Genomic DNA, 22,608 nt, shown 5'->3' with positions numbered 1-22,608 from the left:
TGAGATACCCTACCAATACTTCACAATCTGCCTGGAAGAAATATGTTGATCATTTCGATGGACCTCACTGGAGCATTTGATGCTATAGGGTGGCATAGCATTATAGGGCACCTGCACCACGCTAATCTTCCCGAACCTGTACAGATGTGCTAAAGACTATCTCAATAATAGAATTATCATGGTAAGGAATAGGTACAAAGAAACAAAGGCAAACCATGCTCTAGCAAAAATACAATGTTGGGCTCACAATCACAAACCTCTCTATTTAAAGTGAAAATAGAGAAGATTTTTTCAGAAGTCAATGCTTCTGAAAAAAAAATAATAATAATAATAACCTTAAGAAGACACTCTGGCATAAGGATAAATGGTGCCACCATTGCACTGGTTACTCAGCTCAAATTTTTGGCTTGATCTTTGACACTAAACTAAATTTTTATCAGCTATGCCTGCATGCATAAGTATAAGGAATCAGTTTTGCAGAAACTGTATACATTTAAACAAAGGTTGTGCAAGGGTCTTTGCCAGTATTATTGAGGATAATGGTTCAGGGAAACTGCTAGTTTAGGGGCACAAGGGTAATATAAAAAAGCTTTTATCTGATCATACTGGTCAAAGTAACACTTGCACATACCTCAAGAGTTCTTGTTTTTGTTACTGCAACACATCATATTAGCAAGCTAATGTGAGGGCAGAAACATTTCAAATAAGCAGGTAACCAATGACAGGGAAGTAAGCTTATATAACTTCAAGGGGTGTATCAGGGTAGTTAACTATACAAGAAAACTAAGTCTTAATTGTTTATACAGTAATGTCAGAAGTGTTGTCAATAAAATGAGTGAATTCGAACTGCTGGTTAGGACAAGTAATTCTGACATAATAGGGCTTATGGAAGCGTGGTGCCACCTGGACACAGGGAATGATGAGTTTCAGTACAGTGTGTACAATGTATTTAGAAAAGACAGGGCAGGCAGATGAGGCGAGGGGGGATCCCGTTTCTTATTAAAATCAGCCTGAGCAAGAGAAAAGCTTTCCCAGATTCAAATATTTCGCATGGTAGTATAAAATCTGTGTGGTGTGAGCGAGATGGAAGCAAAAGTATAGTGAGAGTGGGAATAATCTACAGGCCAAGTGATTGTGAGGATTATGATGAGAGCCTCTACATGCAAATGGAGTGGGAAAGTAAGCATCAATGTCTTATTATGGGTGATTTTAATTTGCCTCTAATTGATTGGAGCAAATTGGAAGGAAACTCCACACAGGGGACTAAATTTTTAAATCAACAAGATGATTTTTATTTGTATCAATATGTCAGGAAAAGTGCTAGGGAAAAGAATATTCTAGACCTCATCATCACTCATGAACCAGATGACAAAATAAGGCCGACAGTAAATGAATCAGTTAAAATGTAAAGGAATGAACTATAATTTCGGGAAAGGAAATTATGACGGCTTATGGTGCTACATGCCTCTATTAAATGGATAGACATCTCACAGAGAGAATACAATTGAATTATGGTATACCTATAAAACATTAATCATAGAAGCCTTGAATGTGTATATACCATTAAAAAAAAATACTCCATGAGGATTCTAAGTTGGATGAATAATGAAGTTGCCAGATTACTTGAGCAGGGAAAAAAATGGCATGGAAAAGTTACTGAGCAATAAAAAGTACTGAAGCCTGTAACAGCTTCAAAATGATCTGTAATAGTGCCACAGAAAAAGCTGGAAAAGGCAGATTATGAGAAATCACTGGCAAAGACAGTGAAGAGTGGGGATAAGGAATTCTTCCCATATATAAATGCAAAGAGAAGGACAAACTAGATCAGACCCATATGTAATAGACATGGGATATATTAGAAACCCCAGCTGATTGCAGATGAACTCAACAGTTACTTTTCATTGATATTTACAGAAGAAAAATCCTTTATATCAATGAGAAATTATGGGAGTGAAGTTGAAAAATAGGTAATTAATACTGAAATCTCGCATGATTATTTAATGAAAAAAACTTTTAAGCCTGCAGGCGAGTAAGGCTCCTGGGGTTGATGGCATATACACTATAGTTTTAAGGTGGCAAGTGATTGCATTAAATCATTGAGGCTAATTATGAGGGCATCACTGGACTCGGGAGTAGGGCTGCCATCCGTCATTTTCCCAGACATGTCCTCATTTTTTACGTATCATGGACTTTCTGGGAGGAATTTCTAAAATTTTGAAAATATCTGGAATTTTGGCTCTTAAAATTTGAAAATTTTACTGATCCTTATCATTGGTAAAATTTGTAAGGCAAACACCGATCAGCTTTGCAGAAGTAATCCATTCCCAGAACACCATTCCCAGCTGTTAACAATGCAGATTGAGGAGTTTATCAGGTGTTTGGAGTTAATGACATTTTGTTCATGCAGTTTGACTTTTTCACTCCATTTTTTTTTATTCCCTTTTACATTCTTGGTGAGCAGACAATTCAAAGTAAATTTTCTCTCGTTATTTATTTTACCTGAAATTCATTCTAATTAAGTGAATTTATTCTAAATGAAAATTACGATTCCACATTTTTTTTTTAATTAAGAGATCTCACATTTTCTATTCTTCTTTCAGCAGTTCACATAAACAATAATTTTATTCGTCCAGCTTCAATTCGCCGTATTTATTTACAAGTAAGCATAGTTTTGTATGCGATATTTCTTAATTATCAATTGATGAAATAATCAGTCACTTCTTCAAATGGTACCTCCGTAGCCAGGTGGGAAGGAGCAGCAGTGCATAGCACATGCTTCTTGATTAGAAGTTTGAGCCCGTCACCACCAAATATGGAGGATGCGGAAAGGTCAAGGGAATGATCACCACATATTCCCGGAGCAATATGTCCTTAGTTGCTAATGCTCCTTAAAACCAAATAACAACAACTTCTTCAAATAATTTTTTATTTCTACTAATTAAATTAAAATAATTCCTTAACTTACATAAATTCAGGAATACCTATTATGCTGAAAAGGAAGTGCAAGTTTAAGGACGACTTGATGATGAAATATCCAGGTTTTCAAAAGGGAAGAGTATATGAGGAGGGGGAATGCATCGTCTGCAGTCCAGAAAGCTACATCTCAGTTGTAAACAAGAGTTCAGGTGATTTGAACATCCACATGAATTCAGAGAAACATCAGAACATTAGACACGAAAAATGTTGCAACAAGGTAACGGACTTTTTAGTAAACACCCCTAAAAGGCTTGATGCAAGAGTTTCTGTCACTGAAGGAACCCTTGCCTTTCATACAGCGGCGCATCACCACAGCTATAAATCGATGTCTTGTACAGCAGAATTCTTAAAGTCAATATGCTCTGATTCAGATGTTGCTAAAACAAAGACTGAAGCCAAAATTAATTCAGTCTTAGCAGTCCATTCAGTTGAAGAAGTTGTTAAGTTCCTGCAGAATGTACAGTTTTTTTGGAGTTCCCACTGACGCCACTAATCATGGATTTATGAAAATTTTCCCTATTCTTGTGCATCATTTTGACTGGATAAATGGTGGTTCAAAGGTTAAGCTAATAGAATTAAATAGCAAGTCAGATGAGACTGCAGCTACTATTTCTGGCTTTATGAGTATGTTTATGAGTAAAAGTGTAAAATTAATCTTATCCATGCCACTTGTGTAAAATTGGCATGGATAAGAAAAATATTGCATTTGATGGAGATAATTGTAACACCTGGTTTGGAGGAGTGCAGAGATACATTGGGAATAAAGTATTTTCAAATTTACAAAGATTATTTGGTCGATCACTAACAGGAGTGGGCTGCCCTGCCCACATTCTGCATAACTGTATCCAGCATGGAGTAGATGCAATTGATGTAGATATTGACTCCATTGTTCTTAAGATTTTTAATTATTTCAAGTGTCTACACTGAAGGTGTTGAAAACCTAAAAAAATTATGCGAATTTACAGAAGTTACCTATAAAAAACTTCTGTATCATTATTATTATTATTAGCAATATGGTGCAAGAAAGCTTGAGGCTTATGCTGCACCAGTCAAAAAAATTAGAGAGAGAGAGGGGGGGGGGGGAAGTAAAAAGAATCACCAAGAAAGAGAAGAATGATGACATCCGGTTCAGGACCCTGCGTGTGCCAAGCCCATTTGGGGTTATAGTAGCACATACTGGCTTTCTCTATTATCTGTAATTGAAAGGATTATAAGTATTTACCCAGCCCTAAGGTCTTTCTTTTTGTCTCAAGAAATCCCCCCAAGACTTTAAAACTTTTCTTTGAAGATGAGTTTATCTTGTTCATTGCTGAACTGTAATGTCAGTCTTCAATTCACATATAATGAACATTGAAAGAAATGACAATTCTTTGATAGAAGTTACTGAAGCTCTTGCTTTCGTAAGCGATATTCCGTCAGAAAGAAATAAATGTCAGTTAATTTCCCTCAAAGTGAAGAAAATGTTGGAGAAGAGGCAAGGAGAAGGATATACAGAGGAATGTAGAATTTTTCAGAAGAAATATCCAGAAAATATATTCATCATGCACTAAATACTTGGACACATGGTTGAAACCACTGGAAGAAGTTTCTTCATTCAGGTGGATGTCTTTAAGAGAGCCACTTGAATGGGATAGTGTGGTTTCGACAATTAGGTACCTTCACACAAAAGAAGTGTGCGGATGATGTGAAGTGCTTTGATCAGTTTTGTAATTGAAAAAAAATTCATAGCAGAAATTAAGGATACTGTTTCTGTTCCTTGTAATGTAACATGGGCTAATTATTTTAGCCACTGTAAGAATGAAGAGTTTTTCACAGAGCTATTAATAATTGCTCAATTTTTCTTTTCCATACCACCACATAATGCATTTATCGAAAGGCTGTTTTCAATGATGGAGATGCAGTGATCTACAGATAGATATTTGTTTACTGTGGATTCAATTAAGGGACTAATTAAAATTCAATTTCAGTGACATGCTGTGTAAAGATTTCCATTCATATTTATCCAAAAATCCACAGATTTACAGAGAAAAATTGCATCAGTGAAAAATATAAAAAAAAAAAAAAAAAATGTAGATAACAGCAAATAAATTACGCTGAGAAAGAAAAAAGTATTTTTTTGATTCATACCATAATTAAAATTTTTGTGTATCATTTTTTTATGAATTGAGAAATCCACATAAGAATAGTAAGTGTGAATTCTGTTAATTTAAGGGATTTGAGATATTCAATTAAAATATTTAACATGCTATTACTTTGCCAGTGACTGTGCTATTACCCTATTATCATAAGAAACTGTTATTAAAGGCTTAGGCATTTTTGAAAAGACTATAAGAGAATGTAAGCTGTGTTTTGGTAAAATAGGGAAAGGTCCTCAAAAGGCCGGATTTTTCTGCCCAAATATCCTCATTTTTTAGGTTAGAGTGGTGGCAGCTCTACTCAGGAGAAATCCCGTTGGATTGGAAAAGTGCCAATGTATCTCTAATACATAAAGGCAGTTCTAAGAGTTTAGTGGGAAATTACTGAAAGGTCAGTCTAACATCAGTAGTAGGGAAAATCATGGAGGCAATGAACAAGGGTGGTGTTATGGATCATTTAGATAGAAATGGAATTCTGAAGGATATGCACTTTGTTTTGTAACGGGAAAATCATGTTTAACAAATCTGGTTAGCTATTTTGACAGGGTCACGTGTGAGCTGGATTTTTGGAATAATTTCGACATTGTTTATTTGGATTTCAGCAAAGAATTTCACTCAGTCTCACATGAGTGGTTACTTTATAAGCTGGAACAGGTTGAAATCATGGGGAAAATCCTTAGATGGATAGCAGATTGGCTTCAGGGCAGTAGGTTGTGATAAATGGTTATTCCTCAGATTGGGTTAATGTAAGAAGTGGGGTTTCCTGAAGATCAGTATTGAGACCACTGTTGTTTTTGATTTTCTTAAACAACATGAAGGGATGCACCAAATGGACCCAAATTGACTTTGGCCACCCCTTCAGTAGTCGTGTGCAGGGACCAAATTGACTCAACATTTCACTGTCCACCTATGTCAACTGGATCCACTTCCTTAGATTTTAAAGGCCATTTTTACCCCAAGAGATATAATGTTATTTCGAATGGTTAATACAATGTTTGGCACAGCTTTCCTTTTATTGTGCCACCTAGTTCAGCACAGACTTCAGGGATGGTAAAAAAAAAGTGGCAGCTATGCATTAAATTAGCAATGGGCAAGGTCTTACACCTGGGGAACAGTAATCTCCAAACAACTTATACACTTGGTGGAGTTGAGCTAAAGTCAGTAGTGGAAGAAAGGAACATGGGAGTTATGATATGGTCAGACATTAAATTCTCCAAGCAAGCATTGCAGACAGGTTGCAAGGAAGGTCAAAGGTATCCTGTCGATGATTTATCGAACATTTGCTGACAGAGATAAGGACATCATAATCCCATTATATGAGGCTATTGTCAGATCGCACTTGGAATACAGTGTTCAAGTGTTAAGACTACACCTTAAAAAAAGAGACATCAAGCTTCTTGAAAGGGTAACTGAGGGGGGGTAATCTGCCTGGTGAGATCAGCAAAAGGCGTCCTTATGAAGGAAGACTTCGAATATGTGGATTGCCCAGTTTGGAAACTAGGCATCTTAGAGGCAAATTTAATGGGGTATTTAAGGCTATGAGAGGGAATAGCAAAATGAACGAAAATAAAAAATGTATCCCATCCCTGTAAAAGTTGTGCTGTTAACACGCACGCGCACACACACGGCAACTTTGAGTATATTTTCAAAGTTATAAATGATTCTAGACCTATGGGCCATAAATTCAAGTTACAGAGAGAGATGTTTAGAGTGGATTGCAGGAAGTTTTATTTTAGTCAGCAAGTTATAAATTACTGGAATAAGTTGCCTACATAGGTGGTATAGGCTGACAGTATGGGGAAATTCAAAGGTCAGCTGGATAGTTACCTACGGGAGGAAGGAAATGCATAGGTTGTCTATTTCCTTTTCTCTTATTGTTATTTATTTCATTTTAATTTTTTATTATTATTTATTTTATTTTTCGGCCATTACTAATACTGACTTTCTATCCGCACTTAGTGCTCTGGCTAAAAAATGTCAGGAACTATGCCCACATGATAGCCATAATGAACAGAACTGGCTATGGATTGAAAAGGAGAACACTAGCATTGATTTTCAAAGCAGTCTTCTTCCCAGTGAAATGTTACGGGATAGGTTTATGGTGTCAAAGAGCCGTGATTCTAAGAAACAGGTAAAATGGATTCAATCCAGCAAATTATTTTATTTCTCATGTGCCTTCCTGTGAGTACTTCTGCCCTACAAGTCATGGCAGGGGTTCTCATCTCTTAACCTAGATGTGATTGGGTGTGGATGATGTATCTACATACGAAGGGTACTGCCACAACCATCCTTATCATAAGCCTTGATACTGATAGAGATATCAAGGAAGGAAGTGTATCATGGAGGAACCGCACAGAATTAGGCAGGTATGCTGAGATGAAAGCACCAAAGATGTGATAAACCAATCCTATTTTACAGGAAGAAAAATTAGGTTTTTCCCCCAGGCATTTACATAACATTTCTTATCAACGACATGGATCTTCAAGGATAAAATTTACCTCTCTGGGAATTACTGATGATCGTACATGTAACTGTGGCGAGAGTGAAAGGTGGGAACACATTAGGTATGACTGCCCAGATTATGTGGACCACTCATGTCGCTTAATTTCAAAGATACACAACCTGCCAAATGGGTAGTGATATGGGTGTTTAAGGACACAAGGGCAGCTTAAGCCAAAATATGCCAGTTCCTATATTATCATTCTATAATTATATAATAATTTGTTCAGTTTGGTATCAGAGAGATACATATAAGTGTATTTGTTTAAGGAAAGTAAACAGTTCAACTAGGTTAGCATTATTTACGATGATGTGGGTAAGTGATAGAGATTCTTAGAATCATGTCTGAGAGTGGAAAGTATTTCTTCTAAAAAGGGAAAAGCGCATGCATTCTAAAAGTATATGTTTAACTGCAAGTGGTGATGTACAATGCATGTATCGAGGTTGGTCATGCCCAATGAGAAGAAACATGTGTTAGGAACGTATGTCCTATCCTGAGTCTTGATAGTACAACTTCTTCCTGTCTGTTTTGTCTAAAGCTGAAATTCCATAATGCTGGTTCCTCTTTGATTTGAAGCAATTTGTCATTCTTTTGTGACTTCCATATTTCTGACCACTGAAATGTATACAGATGTCTTTTATATGTTTCAAATAATCCACATATGGTACTTGGTAAATTGCTGGTGCTGTACTATTTGGTTGTTTGGCTGCCTGATCTGATTTTTCATTAACTGTGATACCAGTATGTCCTGGGATCCAGCAATATTTCACCGAATTATTTTTATTCCGTAGATAGTTTAAAACAGGAAAGGATTTGTTTTATGATGGGATGAAATACTGAATATTTATTGTGCAGTGCAGACACAGCACTCGTGGAATCCGTGTATATTACACTGCTAGCATTGGCGAAAATGTTGATTTTTTTTCTAGAGCTAATTTAATGGCATACAATTCTGCAGTGTAATTGCTACATTCAACCAGAAGTGATAACGAGACTGTAAAAGAAGGAAAGACAGCCAGGAGACTCACACTATGAGCACATTTTTGTCACACAGGAGCATCTTTACAAAGTGTTGATTGAATATGCACAGGAGATATTCACAACTTGCCAAATAAATATGAATGGGACCCAAAGAGTCCAAGACACTGGACGGGACACACTTAAGCACTACTGTCTACATAATTACCTTAACTGGACCACACGATTCTAACATCACCAACATAACACATCTCAAAATCCGAACACTCAAACAATTTTGATGTTAGGCAGAAGCTGCAGAAGGCCTGGATCTCTCTCCATTGCTAGCCCATGCTAGGACAAGGAGTTAGTTTTTCCGTGTCTGGATGCTGTTGATGCCTGACTTGGCATGGGATGACACAGCTTCTTGAGGGCATAGGACATCAATGTCCATGTGGCAACCTCGTGGGCTTTACCCATGACCATTAATTCCCTCTCCCCAGGGAGATAGCCTCCTGGATCCCCCGTCACTACCTGCCCCCTTTTCAATTCCTAAGGTAGATGCTTCCACCTACATCCACTTCTTTACTTCTACCTCTCCCTACCCTACCCTGTATTTCCCACTCATTTATGATACTATAGGGATCCTTTTCATTATATTTTTACATCTCCACAGGTGGACTTCAAATTCCCTTTTGCTCGATCATTTTTTAACTCCTCCCCTCTGGGGCAGGATGGGATTCCTACTCCAAAGGTTCTCCCTACTGTCACACCTTTTCAACCTGGCAACCACCTTTGCTACTGCCTTCACTGTTTTCTTTCTCTCTCTCTTTTATCCCCTACTTACACTATCATTCTTTCTTTATTTTTATTTTTTTCTGGGATATCTCTGGGAAGCTCAAGCGACCCAAGGGTTCACCCCACCAGAGTCAATTTCTTCCTACTGACCTGGCCTGCCTCCCCATGGAGAACGGAGGGGTTGGTGGTTTCCACAGGCCTCTAAGACTAAGTGGCTGGATGAACACAGCATACGAACACAACCCTTCACAAACACACACACTATCTGGCCTTTACAGAGTACTGTATATGTCTCAAAGTATCAAACAGGGAGTTGGGAGGAAACCTCCAGTGCAACTAGTCAAACTACACCATACCCTTGTCCTTTCTGTATACACTGCACTCCCTATATTCAAATTCTGCATTCCTTATATCTGAGTGACACAATGTCCCTGATCTCCCAACAATGTCTGCATTTGATGTCTTTAATGGTACTTCAAGTTCATTTACTATGCTCCTAGCATTGGTGTACATGCAACTACAGTCAGTCCTCATATAGCACGATAGTTGTGTTCCTAGAAACCCTCGTGCAATGCAAAATCGTGCAATATAAACAGGCCCTACGGGAAAAATAGGGTTAGGTGCTGACAACCCAAGATTGAACACAAATTTGTAACCAAAACATTACCAAACACAATAAATTATCGTAATAAAATACGTAAGTATTTTATTATGACTATTACGTAATAAAATATTGCTAATGCTTTTGCTTCTATCGTAAGCAAACTTGTTTTTTGTTTGATTTTCTATCCAAACAGATGACAGCCATTCCGTCTCTTCCAATTCTTTGTGTCTTAATCTAATGGATTTTAATTACACTTTGAGTTGTTCCTGCTATGAAAGTTTTTATTTTCTCTGCATTCTTTGTAATTCTCGGCGTTGCCTCATTTAGGTCTGTAGCACGTACAATATCATATGGTCTTTAACTTCGCTCAAAGCGTTTCACAATTTCATATTTTTTCTCTATCGACAGAGGTGGACTGGCTATAAGCCTTACCAGGGAAACCCCAGTGGGCCAGAGGCCGGTGTGATTTTGGCCATAACCGCTAGTATGAGGCCAATACAAATTTTCCCGGGTAAGAATTTTTGACCCAGTCTGCCTCTGTTCATCGGTATTGCTTTACATTTTCTCTCTGAATCTGCAGTGTCTTCACCAGGACACTTCCTTTTCACATCTTTTAAGTATTTTACTCATTTTTAGGGAATAAAGCACAATTACAAAATGAGGAGGCAAGCTTGATACACATAAACAAAGCTGCGTGCATGTAGCAACTGAATAAACAACACCGTAAAGGCTTGTTTGTTTGTTATTTGGTTTTTAGGAGAATTAGCAACTAAGGCCATATTGCTCCAGGAATATGCAGTGGTCATTCCCTGACCTTTCCGCATCCTCCGTATTTGGTGGTGATGGGCTCGAACCCCGATCTAATCAAGAAGCGTGTGCTACGCACTGCTGCTCTTTCCCACCTGGCTACGGAGGCACCTACCGTAAAGGCAGAAACACACTATGAACACCTCACTAGCTCACATCACATTTCTGGAGGTTTCTACCATAAAACAATAAAAACAATTTCCGGTTGCATTGCTGCTAGTGGAATCTGTTATAAACTGGTAGTAAACTCGATCTAATTGCATTAATAATACCAATAGCTGAAATTGTATGGGTTTTTACGTTATTACGGTGAAATGTGTTTCCCCTTCACTGATATAAAACACATAAATGCGTTTTCAGAATAGTCTCTTTATTCCTATCATGTGGCATTCCGTTGGAGCGATTCTGCGTTCGACTGCCATTTCTTGGAAACACAAAGGCAAATCATGCATAAGAGAATTCAGTTTGTGAGAATTCAGGGGAACAATATCATATATATCATAACGATATATATATCGTTCCCCTACTTATAAATCGTGTATGATCAAATTCGTGTAGTGTAAACACGTGTTATACGAGGATTGACTGTATACGTGCACATGTTCTTTCTCTTAGTTACCCTAACACAGCCCATGTATTTACTTGTTTCATAATTGTTTCAGCAAGATGCTGGGGATTTCACGGCTGCTGCTTATTCCAATAGAAGCAGTGCAAGGATCACTTTCATCTCTGTCAGAAGCTATTGTCAATCTATTTGTCTGTGTATCCCCCACAAGCTAGCAGTTTTCAGACCCACTTAACAATGCCTAGATAGCATCAGCAAATATTCTTGCACCCTTTCTAATTAAGTACATCCCATCCCTGTGGAGTAATCCCTCCTGTTAACAAGCACAGGCCTCGCTAAGTAAATTTCTACCCCGTGAGCTTTGCACAATCTCTCCAGGGCCAAACTGACCGACAAGACAAGGCTCTCATCATATACTCCCTCCTATCGTGTGTGTAAATGTAGAGTTTCATTGATTTCAGGTAATGTTTCCCATAGATTAGACCCCCCAAAAGGGACTACATCACCTATTCCTTAATTAATAATGGCGGATCAAGAGAAAGTAGAGCGAGCGATGCGTACTGTTCTTAAAAATGCAGAATTTTGGAATAATGAAATACCAGCAAAAAGATTTCTGGAACAGTCAACATGAACAACTGTTGATGGGAGTTCACAACACATCAGTATCTTATGCCATATTGCAGCTGTGTACTGACTGCACAATAGCTATGCATGATTATAATATAAATAAAAAAACAAAATTATGCAAAAAAGCAAGCTTAAACAGCAAGGAGGTATTGAGGGAGGGGAGGGGGGACAACAATTGCCTTTTTGTTTTCCCTCTTTGCACAATTACAGGCAAGTTTTCCAAGCAACTTACTACAAATATAGTCCAAACATGCTTGGCATGATGATAAAAAATAAAATTGTCCTTCTTCAAAGGTTCAAATTCAGCCAACATGCCTGCTAAAATCAGTAAAACGGCACCCATATGATGAAAGAATGAATATATGGCTATCTTCTTCTTCTTCTTTAATGCTGCCGAATGGCGTTTGCGACTTCGTTTTGATATTGTTCTCTGTCTAGCGCTGCGTGTAGAATTTGTGCTGTTGTCATGTGAAGCCAGGTGTTGATGTTATCTAGCCATGCCATTTTCGGTCTGCCTGGGCGTTTCTTGCCTTCGATCTTTCCCTCCAGGATGAGTGGTAGTAGGTGATATTTTTGTTGGTTCCTAGCGATGTGACCTAGGTATTTGCATTTCCTGCTGATGATGGTTTTGAGCAGGTGCCGTTCCGTGTGCATGTCCTGCAGGACCTGTGCGTTGGTTATCTTGGCTGTCCACGGAATTTTCAGCATTCTTCGGTAGAGCCACATTTCGAAGGCCTGGAGCTTTTTTGTAGTGGCTGATGTTAGAGTCCAGGTTTCTACACCGTAGAGCAGTATTGGCTAGATGTAGCATTTCAATGTGCATAATTTGAGCATGATGTTCAAGCTTCTGTCGATGAGGAGGGTTCTCCATTTGGTGAATGCCTGCCTGGCTTGTTCAATTCTGCTTTTGATTTCGGCCTCATGGTTCAGCTGGTCATCAATGAGTACTCCGAGATACTTGAAGCGGTGTATTTGCTCTAATTTTTCGTTGTTTAGTTTGATCGTAATTTTGCTTGCAGTCCTGCTGACGTTCATCACCTTTGTTTTCTTTTTGTTGATTCGTAGCCCCCATGCTTGGCTTTCTATGTCCACTTCGTTCAAGATGGTCTGTAAATCTTGTTCTGAATCCGCTATTAGTGCTGTCATCGGCATATCTTAAGTTATTGATGTAGTGTCCGTTAACTTTTATGTCGATGTTCTTGTCAGCCAGTGTTTGGTCGAAGATCATTTCCGAATAGATGTTAAAAAGAATGGGAGATAATGGACAGCCTTGCCGGACGCCTTTTTTATTGGAATTGGGTCTGTCAGGTCGTTGTCATAGCGAAGCCGGGCTGTTTGATTCCAGTAGAGAGTTGTAATAAAGTTGATATCATTGTTTTCAAGCCCAAGTTTTCTCAGTCGGTCAATTAGGCGGTCGTGGTCTACTGAATCGAAGGCTTTCTCGTAGTCAATAAAACATATATACACGTCTTTTTGATGTTCATTGCACCTTTGTAGCAATATTTGTAAACAGAAAATTGCTTCTCTGGTGCCTAGTCCCCTGCAGAATCCGAACTGTGTGTTTCCTAGTGCACTTTCGCACTTACATCTTATCCTTTGCTGAATCACCTTGAGGAAGACTTTTAGCACCTGGCTCATTAGACTGATCAGCCTGAAGTCTTCCGACTGGTAGCCTTTTTTGGTAGGGCCACAAAGATGGATTGGAGCCATTCGTATGGAATGTCGTTGTTGTTGTAGATTTGATTGAACCATTTCGTTAGTTGTTGGATGTTGCTGTAGTCTAGCTGTTTCAGCAGTTCCACATGAATCTGATCAGGTCCACAGGCCTTGCCTGGCTTTGTTATTCGGATGGCATGTTCCACTTCAGATGTTAATATGTGGAGATTGTCTTCCTGTGTTTGTTGTTGCGTTTCTGCTGGTTTTCTGTTGGTGCCGAACAGATTGTATATATAGCTCTTCCAGGTGTCGAGTTTGGCTTGTTTGCTTAGTATAGGTTGATTGTTGTCCGTATATAAACTTGGGATAGGAGCCGGTTTGTAGATGTTTCCAGCTTCTTTAAGCTTCTTGTGCAGGTTATAGTTGTCATTTTTCTTGATTAGGTCTTCGATTTCTGCACACTGATCTTCCATCCATTTTTCCTTCGCCTTCCGGATTTCCTGTTTGATCTTGTGTTGTATTTCTTTGTATTTTTCCCGGTTGTTGTTGCTTTTGAATATTCTCCGTTCATCCATTAGATCTAGTATGTGCTGGGTCATCCACCGTTGTTTCTTTTTCGACGCCTGATGTCCTAGCAGGGTTTCTGCTGTTTCATTGATGCACTGTTTGAGTGAACACCCAAATGCTTGCACGTCTCTTGTTACTGCTTCGATCGATCGGATTGTGTGCGGCGCCTCCGTAGCCAAGTGGGAAGGAGCAGCAGTGCGTAGCACACGCTTCTTGATTAGACCGGGGTTCGAGCCCGTCACCACCAAATACGGAGGATGCGGAAAGGTCAGGGAACGACCACCGCATATCCCGGAGCAATATAGCCTTAGTTGCTAATGCTCCTAAAAAACCAAATAACAAACAACAACAAACAAACGATCGGATTGTAGTGTTGAGATGAAGCTGTACTTGTCGCCTGTTGGCGGTGTTCTTCAGTTTCTCCAGGTCGATTCTTTTTGTTGTGCTTGTGCGTTTGACTGCTCGTAATTTGAAACGTAGTGTTGCTATTACTGGGTTATGGTCTGATGATATGTCAGCTCCGGGGTAAGTTTTTGCCTTGAGGACACTTGACTTATATCTGATGTTGATTAAGATGTAGTCAATTTGGTTCCTGACGATATTGTTGTCAGAGTCTTGTGGTGAGGTCCAGGTGTATAGTTGTCGAGGTGGTAGTTTGAACCAAGTGTTGGTTCAAATGCTAAATTTCTCTTCTTGCTAAATGCTAAATTTCTCTTCTTGGCAGAACTGGATGAGTCTGTCGCCTCGTTCATTCCGTGTTCCCAAGCCATGTTCTCCGACTATGTTTTGTAGCTTTCCTTGACCGATTTTGGCATTAAAGTCACCGAGGATGACCGTCATGTCGTGCTTCTTCAGCGACTTTAAAGTGTTGCTTAGCTTGTCGTAGAACAATTCAATTTCTTGATCGTCTTTGTCCGCTGTTGGTGCGTAGACCTGGAGCACATTCAGGTTGATCTTGTTGCCTACTAGCTGTAGTAGTGCGATTCGTTTTGATATTGGGGTGAAACTGGTGACTTTTTTGGCCAGTTGTTTGTGGACAACGAAAGCGACGCCGTACGTCTGCTTGGTGTTCTCTTCTCCTCCGGAACAGAAGACGTGGTGGTCGTTTGATATAAACTTCTTTGTTCCAGGCCATTTGGTTTCACTTAGCCCAAGTATGTTGATGTTAATGCGTTCCATTTCTTGTAAAGCATTGGCTAGTTTTCCTGGTTGTAGTAGGCTTCTAACGTTCCATGTAGCTAGTTTCAGAAAATTCTTCGACGCAAGCTCGGAGATTCTTAGCACCCCTGTCCCATTCAAGGGATGCCGAGACTCTGGGCCGTGGTTTATTTTGCTTGCTATCATTGAAGTTTTCAAGGGAAGGATAATCCAAGTAGTTTCCCGTTGCTTTCTTGGATCACAATTTAGTTGAAAAGGTCGTGTGTGGACCTTTTGAAACGGGTTTCGTCTGACGTCTCCACTGAAACCTTTCCGCCATGGGAGGCCCTTCTGGGAGCATATATCTTCTTTCGGTGCTTTAGTAGTTTAACAAATTAAACCACTAAACCTGCCGCAGCCATATAAATGGAGTAGCTCTTATTCAGTGATGAAGCTGCCTCGTGATGTCATAATTTTACGCAATTTATGCCGAATTTCTAGTCACCACTGACCAAGCAGGTGGCACTGCTGTAGTTTTATCTCCTGGAAACATCCAAATGGCTGACTCGGTAAAATTACTGTGACCCTGAAAATACCAATAATGTATAGCTCAGCAAAACGTGAGGATTTTTAAATACAATTTGGTATCCTGAAAACTTCTACATCAAAGCTATCATGTAGCACAACTATTCTACTAAGAATTCCCAGTGACTGATTATAGTTCCTTAAAAATTTAATGACCTTGAAATTTCCTATGTCCGAACATAATAATGATAACCATTTTAAAAAAGTTCAGTCCGAAAAATAAAACCACGTTTAGGTCCCAAATCTTAACCTATCACTCACCCACACTTATTTTATCTAAAATATAACTTCATAGCCCTATAGCCATATAAATATATATGGCTATAGGGCTATGAAACTACATACCTTAGAGAAGTGTTCTGGTGTGCTGCGAATGTTGCTGAAACTCTATACTTATAAATAATTATACGTATTACGATTAGAAATAGACAACTGAGAACTTTTATCAACCAAGTTTCTTGCGATGACCGACTAACTGGTTAAAATAAAAATGATATACACATAAGATAAAACAGAAATAAAATAAGATAAAAGTGTTAAAATACAATAAGATAAAGTTGTTAAAATATAATATAATAAAAGCGTTAAAATACATAGTAGCTTTCAAAGCGAAGTGCCTCTTCTTCATCAGCTAGTCTGTGAATGGTGTACTTCAGTACATATTGATGGTTACAATAGCACAAGTCAGCTGGGCATGATCATGTATCACGAGTCTGGTGGCAGTAGAGTAGAATTACGTACACGTGATGATCACCAGCGCTCATCACGCTGCAATACAGTACATTCTACACTAGGATGTAAGTGTACTCCCCTCATGCAATTCATAGTACTATTATTGGTGGCTATGAGCAGTGCTTCAAGCCATGAGTGCTGGCAGTAACACGCCGCAGTCGCCGATCAAGATTGTGCTGCTCAACACAATAATGCCCAGCGACTGTGGCGTGTTCAAAATTAGTGGTTCGTAGTCACCTCATGCTCAGAAACCCGATCTTTCAACCTTCTACCAGACTAACCTACATAACACCCCCCACAATCCGGACATGTAACACAGTATATGGAACCACTCCGTAGGAAAGGAGGAACAGGTGTTTTCACCTTAGGAATAATAGATTGTAGTTTCCTCACCAAAAGTTGCACACATTGTATATGATGGAGACGCAAAATCCTAACAAGACGTTCTGATACACCCGGATAAATAGGGGATGCAGGCAGTAGATAAATTGATTGATGCGAGGCAGGTTAGATTTCGTAACAAATTCGTGAGCCTGAAGCGCACGCACATCTATCTAGAACATGAGGTGGATAGCTGCAATTTGAAAGATCCACCCTAATTTTAGAAATCTCCAAGTGCTACGTAAATGACCAGGGGCATGCGCAGAGCCATAATGGTAAATGCCTGCGCACATTGGCTTCCTAAAAACAGAAGTTACTAAATGTGAATCCACGCATTGGACTAACACATCCAAAAAAAGGAAGAGTATTATCAACCTCTAGTTCAAATGTAAACTGAATGATGGGCGACAGAGAATTGAGATATTACAGCAGCCCAGATTCTGATCCACGGGGTACAATTGCAAAATTATCGTCAACATAACGACACCAGAGAGTGATAAGAATAGGTAAATTCAAGAAAATCTTACTCTCAAGTCCCTCCGTGGCAATATTGGCCACGATAGGCATGCTCTATTGTGGCCAACACACACAGAGAGAGAGAGAGAGAGAGAGAGAGAGAGAGAGAGAGAGAGAGAGAGAGAGAGAGAGAGAGAGAGAGAGAGAGAGAGAGATTTAAGTCGAAAATGGATAGTTACAGAACAGATTTAAATTAACAACTTAAATTAACAATTTAAATTAAGTCACTAAATGTCGGATCAATATCCACTTTATGCCAGAATGCTGCAAGATGTTTTCAGGCAGTCACCATTGTCATGAGGAATTATCAAAATGCCAATAATGACTTGGAATAAATTCATCATATTTTGCTTTTCCTTGTGCATTTGTCAATTCTTAATCAAGGATCCCTATACATCAATTTGTTGTTCTTTCATGATGGCATCTGGTAGGTTCTCACATTGAAATTCACAGAAGTGATTTTGCAAAATATCTACAATTTGCTACCATTCATATCCAGACACTGCATATCTACAACACTCTCTACCAGTTTTTGTAAATGCCAGTCATTATGACTTCAATGTGGTGACTAGTTCAGCTGTTTTTTTTCAGTCTCTTCTCATAAGATGCCTAATAGAGGGAGGCACTCTTGTTGCAAAAGAGAACAGTCGGTGGATTTTTGGCTGCTGTAAAGGGATAAGGATTTTTAATTTTTACCGTAATCTTCGTTAATTAACATACTACATTATGTTTTTTCGATATCTTAATTCTCCACATTACCGAGAGAGAGAGAAGAATGATGATATACAGCTCACGACCCTGGGTTTGCAAAGCCCATACTCACCAGATGTGAGCACCTGGGGAATGAAGATATCGAACAGGATAAAGAAATCAAGTAGAAGGATATGATATCATTAGTAGCTTGTATAAAGGTAGTGTACTTGTATACAACTAATGACATTAAGAGTAAGAGATCTGCAGATTTACTCAACAAGTACAGGTCAATGTTGAAAAAAAAAGTCGCGAGTTAGGTTTGAATGTGAAAGTGTCTGCAATTCTGCCCAGACACAATAGGAGGGAGTATATGATGAGAGCCTTGTCAATCATTTCGGCCCTGGAGAGATTGTGCAAGGCTCAAGGGGAAGAATTTTTTCCAACTTGGTCTGTGCTTGTTGACAGGAGCAACTACTTCTACAGAAATGAGGTACACTTAAATAGAAAGGGAAGAAGAATATTTGCTGATGCTATCGAGGCAGTGTTAGGTGGGTCAAAAAACTGCTAGCTTGGATGGGATACACAGATTTAAAGGTTAACAGTGGCCACAGGCATAGGCAAAAGTGATTCTTCACTGCTTCAATTAGAATGAGCAGTAGCATAGAAAGTTGATTTTATTGTCAATCGACAATAAAATTAATATTTTCTTCATACAATAAATTAGGGACTATGTTTAATACATATAAAGAGACACACTAATATCCAATAAGCGACATCAATAGCATAATATATTTAATTAAATGCCAACCCGGTTGTAACACATGCTCCATCAGGAGCACTACCACAAAATACAGTTCCACCAAAACTTCTAATACACGTGCCTATTACCATTACAACAGCTTCAGAACTAATCAAACCAGCACCAAATTTATACAACATGTACATTCTCACAACCACAACCCCCTAGTCGATTCAGCCATTACATTTATTAAATTAAGATCTAGTTACAAAATCTTCCAACATGAACCACTTAGTTTTATGGCGACACCATTCTATTGTGTCGCCATAAAACTAAACTTGACGTCCTAAATACGAAACTACCTACCAACCTCTCCTGGAATCTTATGCACATAAGATTCCCACATGTCGCAAAATGCATTATGGGAACATAGACTAATCCTTTAAATACACGATTTCCTTCTTTCTTATCACTGCCAACCGATGACGTTTAATACGAAAGTCGCTTGTGTGACTATTGGCCTTGCTTATTTCATATTATTTTAAATTTCAATTTTTCAAATGACAACCAGGGACGAGGTAGTGCACTTCTACTTTCTTGAGCAAATTTTAACAATTCCATATTCATTCAATTAACTTATTTCAACTTATTTTAATTTATTTTAAACTTCAACTTAAACTCTATTTCCACTCCAACTTCATGTAAATAAGCAGTTCAATCAAGGTGAGTACCGTTTATTAACCTTTACTGCTATTCACACTTAAGTATTAACGTGCCTTTACTATTTCTAGCAAAGAGAAAAAGGATAAAAATGGTGTTTTTGCAGAAAGTCTGAAAAACTCTATGGTATCAACTTTAGCATGACAAGAGATGGGGTCAAATCAAGTCAAAAGTACAAATTCTCAATTGCAAATATGAACAGTTGAGAGCTATATATTATCATAGCACCGAAAAATTTCTGCAAATACAATAAATAACACCAGACAGGTATTAATTGCAACCTGTACAAATTAACACTACAGTGGATCCCCACTTTACAATATTAATCCGTTCCAGAGACATCATCATATCGTAATGTGCACCCAATACCACACTGATTGTTTTTTGATAATTTGTTCCAAGACCTCTAAAGTTGAAATTTTCATTATATAAGTTATTTCTCTCTCTCTCTCTCTCTCTCTGTGTGTGCACGGCAATTTTTATAATGGAAATTGTACATATCAATTAAAAAAATTAATTAAAACTAATATATAGATTAAAGCACAACACAAAAGATCATTTCAACTAAAGGATACAAAAACAAAACAAGTGGCAAACACAGTTACAGACTATTGGTTGAGAGGAAGTACGACGTGGTCCGGTCTGAGACAACTGTAAGCCTATCGTAAAGTGAAATGAGTAGGCCCCGATTCACATGATTACTGGTTAGTAGAATCAGCTGCTTTATAGAATCAAATTTCAAAAACCAATTCAAATCATTAAAATGCACTACACTTTCATTATTATCATATGTGTGGTTATAAGAATCAATTTTAAACGCCTTTGTGGCACACTTCGGAGGTCACTACCATAAAACAATAAAACAATTTTCAGTTTCCGGTACATTGGGCTTTTCTGTTAGTGCAATCAACACGTAGTAAATTTTGCATTTATTACATTGGTAATAATACTGATAGCTGGAATTCTGAGGGTTTTATGTTATTATGGTGAAATGTGTTTCCCCTTCCTCTTCAATCATATAAAAAACATAAATAAACTTTTAAAGTCTTCTCTCATTCCTATTTTTTAAGCTTTGTAAACTTATTACTACATATCTCACTCGCGCGTGCCATGTTCTTTCTTAATTGACTGCTTATCTTTTTTATTGTTTTAAATTTTCACAACCCAAAAAAAAAAAAAAGTCAATAAACAAAAGTAATTAGTCAGTATGTACATATTACAATATTAGTTAAGCTATGTATGTAAGTGTAAATTTATTTTTGTTTTGCTAACCTGTAGAAAATATTCTTCCGATATTCACGTATCATTTAATTTTGTTAATTGGTAATGCAATAAAGTGTAAATTTATGATCTTTACTTTTATTCCTCCTTTCCTCTTAGGATCACCGTTTAAAATTAAAATTTAATTCGCAAACGTGATCATACGTTTGTGAACTGAATTTTAGTGATTTGATCGTACAGTGAACCAATCGTAAAGTGGAGGTCCATTGTATGTCACAAAAAAATTAAATAAAGTAACAAAAGAGGCTGCCCTCGCCCTGGGAAGCGCAACAGAACAAACTCCTGCACAATGGCAAAGTGTAATTGCCTGCAAATTTTGGAATTTTTATTTGTTTTTTCAATTTCATTTTTGTGCCTATGTGCAGATAGTACTTAGTAGCCCTCAATCATTATTTGATGGATTTGCAGTGACGTAAAAACTGAGTCCTATAATAGCACTCAGTTTTTACATCTTTAGTTGATTACACCATGTCTATTTTATTCTTTATTAAAGAATGTTATGAATAGTCAAAGCTGTGAAGGTTTCTTTTGTCAACAAACTTCATTTTTCATGTTATTTATCCAAGAGCTCAAATGTTTCAAAACATCTTACTTGAAATATTTATTTAAATAACAAAAACTCACTTTGATTCCATCATGCATAATTTTTCAGATAGATTATCAACATCTCTGGATAAATAACGCCTATCTGCCACCAATGATTCTTCTTTTCCATTTTCATAATTCATTGCTACCATCTCGTGCTAAGGCAGAGAAAAGCAACATATGACAACAAAATACCACATGTAATTTATAAAGATGCTATTTTAATCTAGATTACAAAGATACACTTTAGAGATACTCATACTTATCTTATACCAAGTACCCTATTAGAACAGTTTCATAAGAAAATGTGCCAAATTAATTTTAAGAAATGATATATTAGAACAAAAATGTTCAAATTGTTATTTTAATTACATTTCTTAAAACTTACCATTAATTGTAGAGGTATGGAATTATTTGTTGCATATTAAAAATTAAACAGAGTTGTGCAAAAAACATTTACCTATTTTAAAAGTGGCATCATTTCATAGCAGTTGGAGTTGGGACACTGTGGTTTGTGTCTTAGAGTAGAGTACACTGAAGCATTCAATAAAGATGGAGCAGTGGTTGAATAAACATTGGGCACTTGTGGTCAGAACATTTTTTTTAAATCAGGGGACGCTCTTGCAAGTACTCATTGTGAATTTAGACACCACTTTAACTATGGAAGAAATGGTAGTATTCTAGTTTCAAGCTGAAAAACCATAAAAGGTTGGATTTACAAATTTAGTACAACTGTGTCTGTAACAGATATGAAACCTCCAGGTCAGATGCATATTGCATATACTCCAGAAAACATTTAAAGGATCAAAGCAATGCTACAATGCAGGCATTTAATATCTGTTAGTCATCAATTAAGAACTGAACATATCAGAAAACTGAATTTCAATTTAAATTGACATCCAACTGGAACTTTAATTGATTTAATCACTTGTTTAAATATGAATAACGATGTCCACTTTCATTTGAATGAGTATGTAAATTAACAAAAATTTAAATATTGGGCAAATGAAAATACAACTCACCTTCGTGAACAACCATGAAGAGTAG

At 37.7% G+C, this 22,608-nt stretch overlaps 1 protein-coding gene across 1 annotated transcript in view; it reads right to left on the bottom strand.

Annotated features, from left to right (window-relative positions):
* The window catches only part of SMC2 (structural maintenance of chromosomes 2), a 640,522-nt gene that overhangs the window by 432,584 nt on the left and 185,330 nt on the right, over positions 1-22,608 (bottom strand). Inside the window, exon 10 of the mRNA XM_090385021.1 lies at positions 21,601-21,719. Coding sequence (XP_090241147.1) covers positions 21,601-21,719 — 119 coding nt within the window. The remainder of the gene's footprint in view (positions 1-21,600; positions 21,720-22,608) is intronic.

This window comes from Mastigoproctus giganteus, chromosome 11 (genome assembly GCF_048544385.1).
Source record: "Mastigoproctus giganteus isolate SK-2022 chromosome 11, ASM4854438v1, whole genome shotgun sequence".
Taxonomy (NCBI): Eukaryota; Metazoa; Arthropoda; class Arachnida; order Uropygi; family Thelyphonidae; genus Mastigoproctus; species Mastigoproctus giganteus.
Note: the sequence above shows the minus strand (reverse complement) of the source record. Positions and strands in the feature narration are given on the sequence as shown.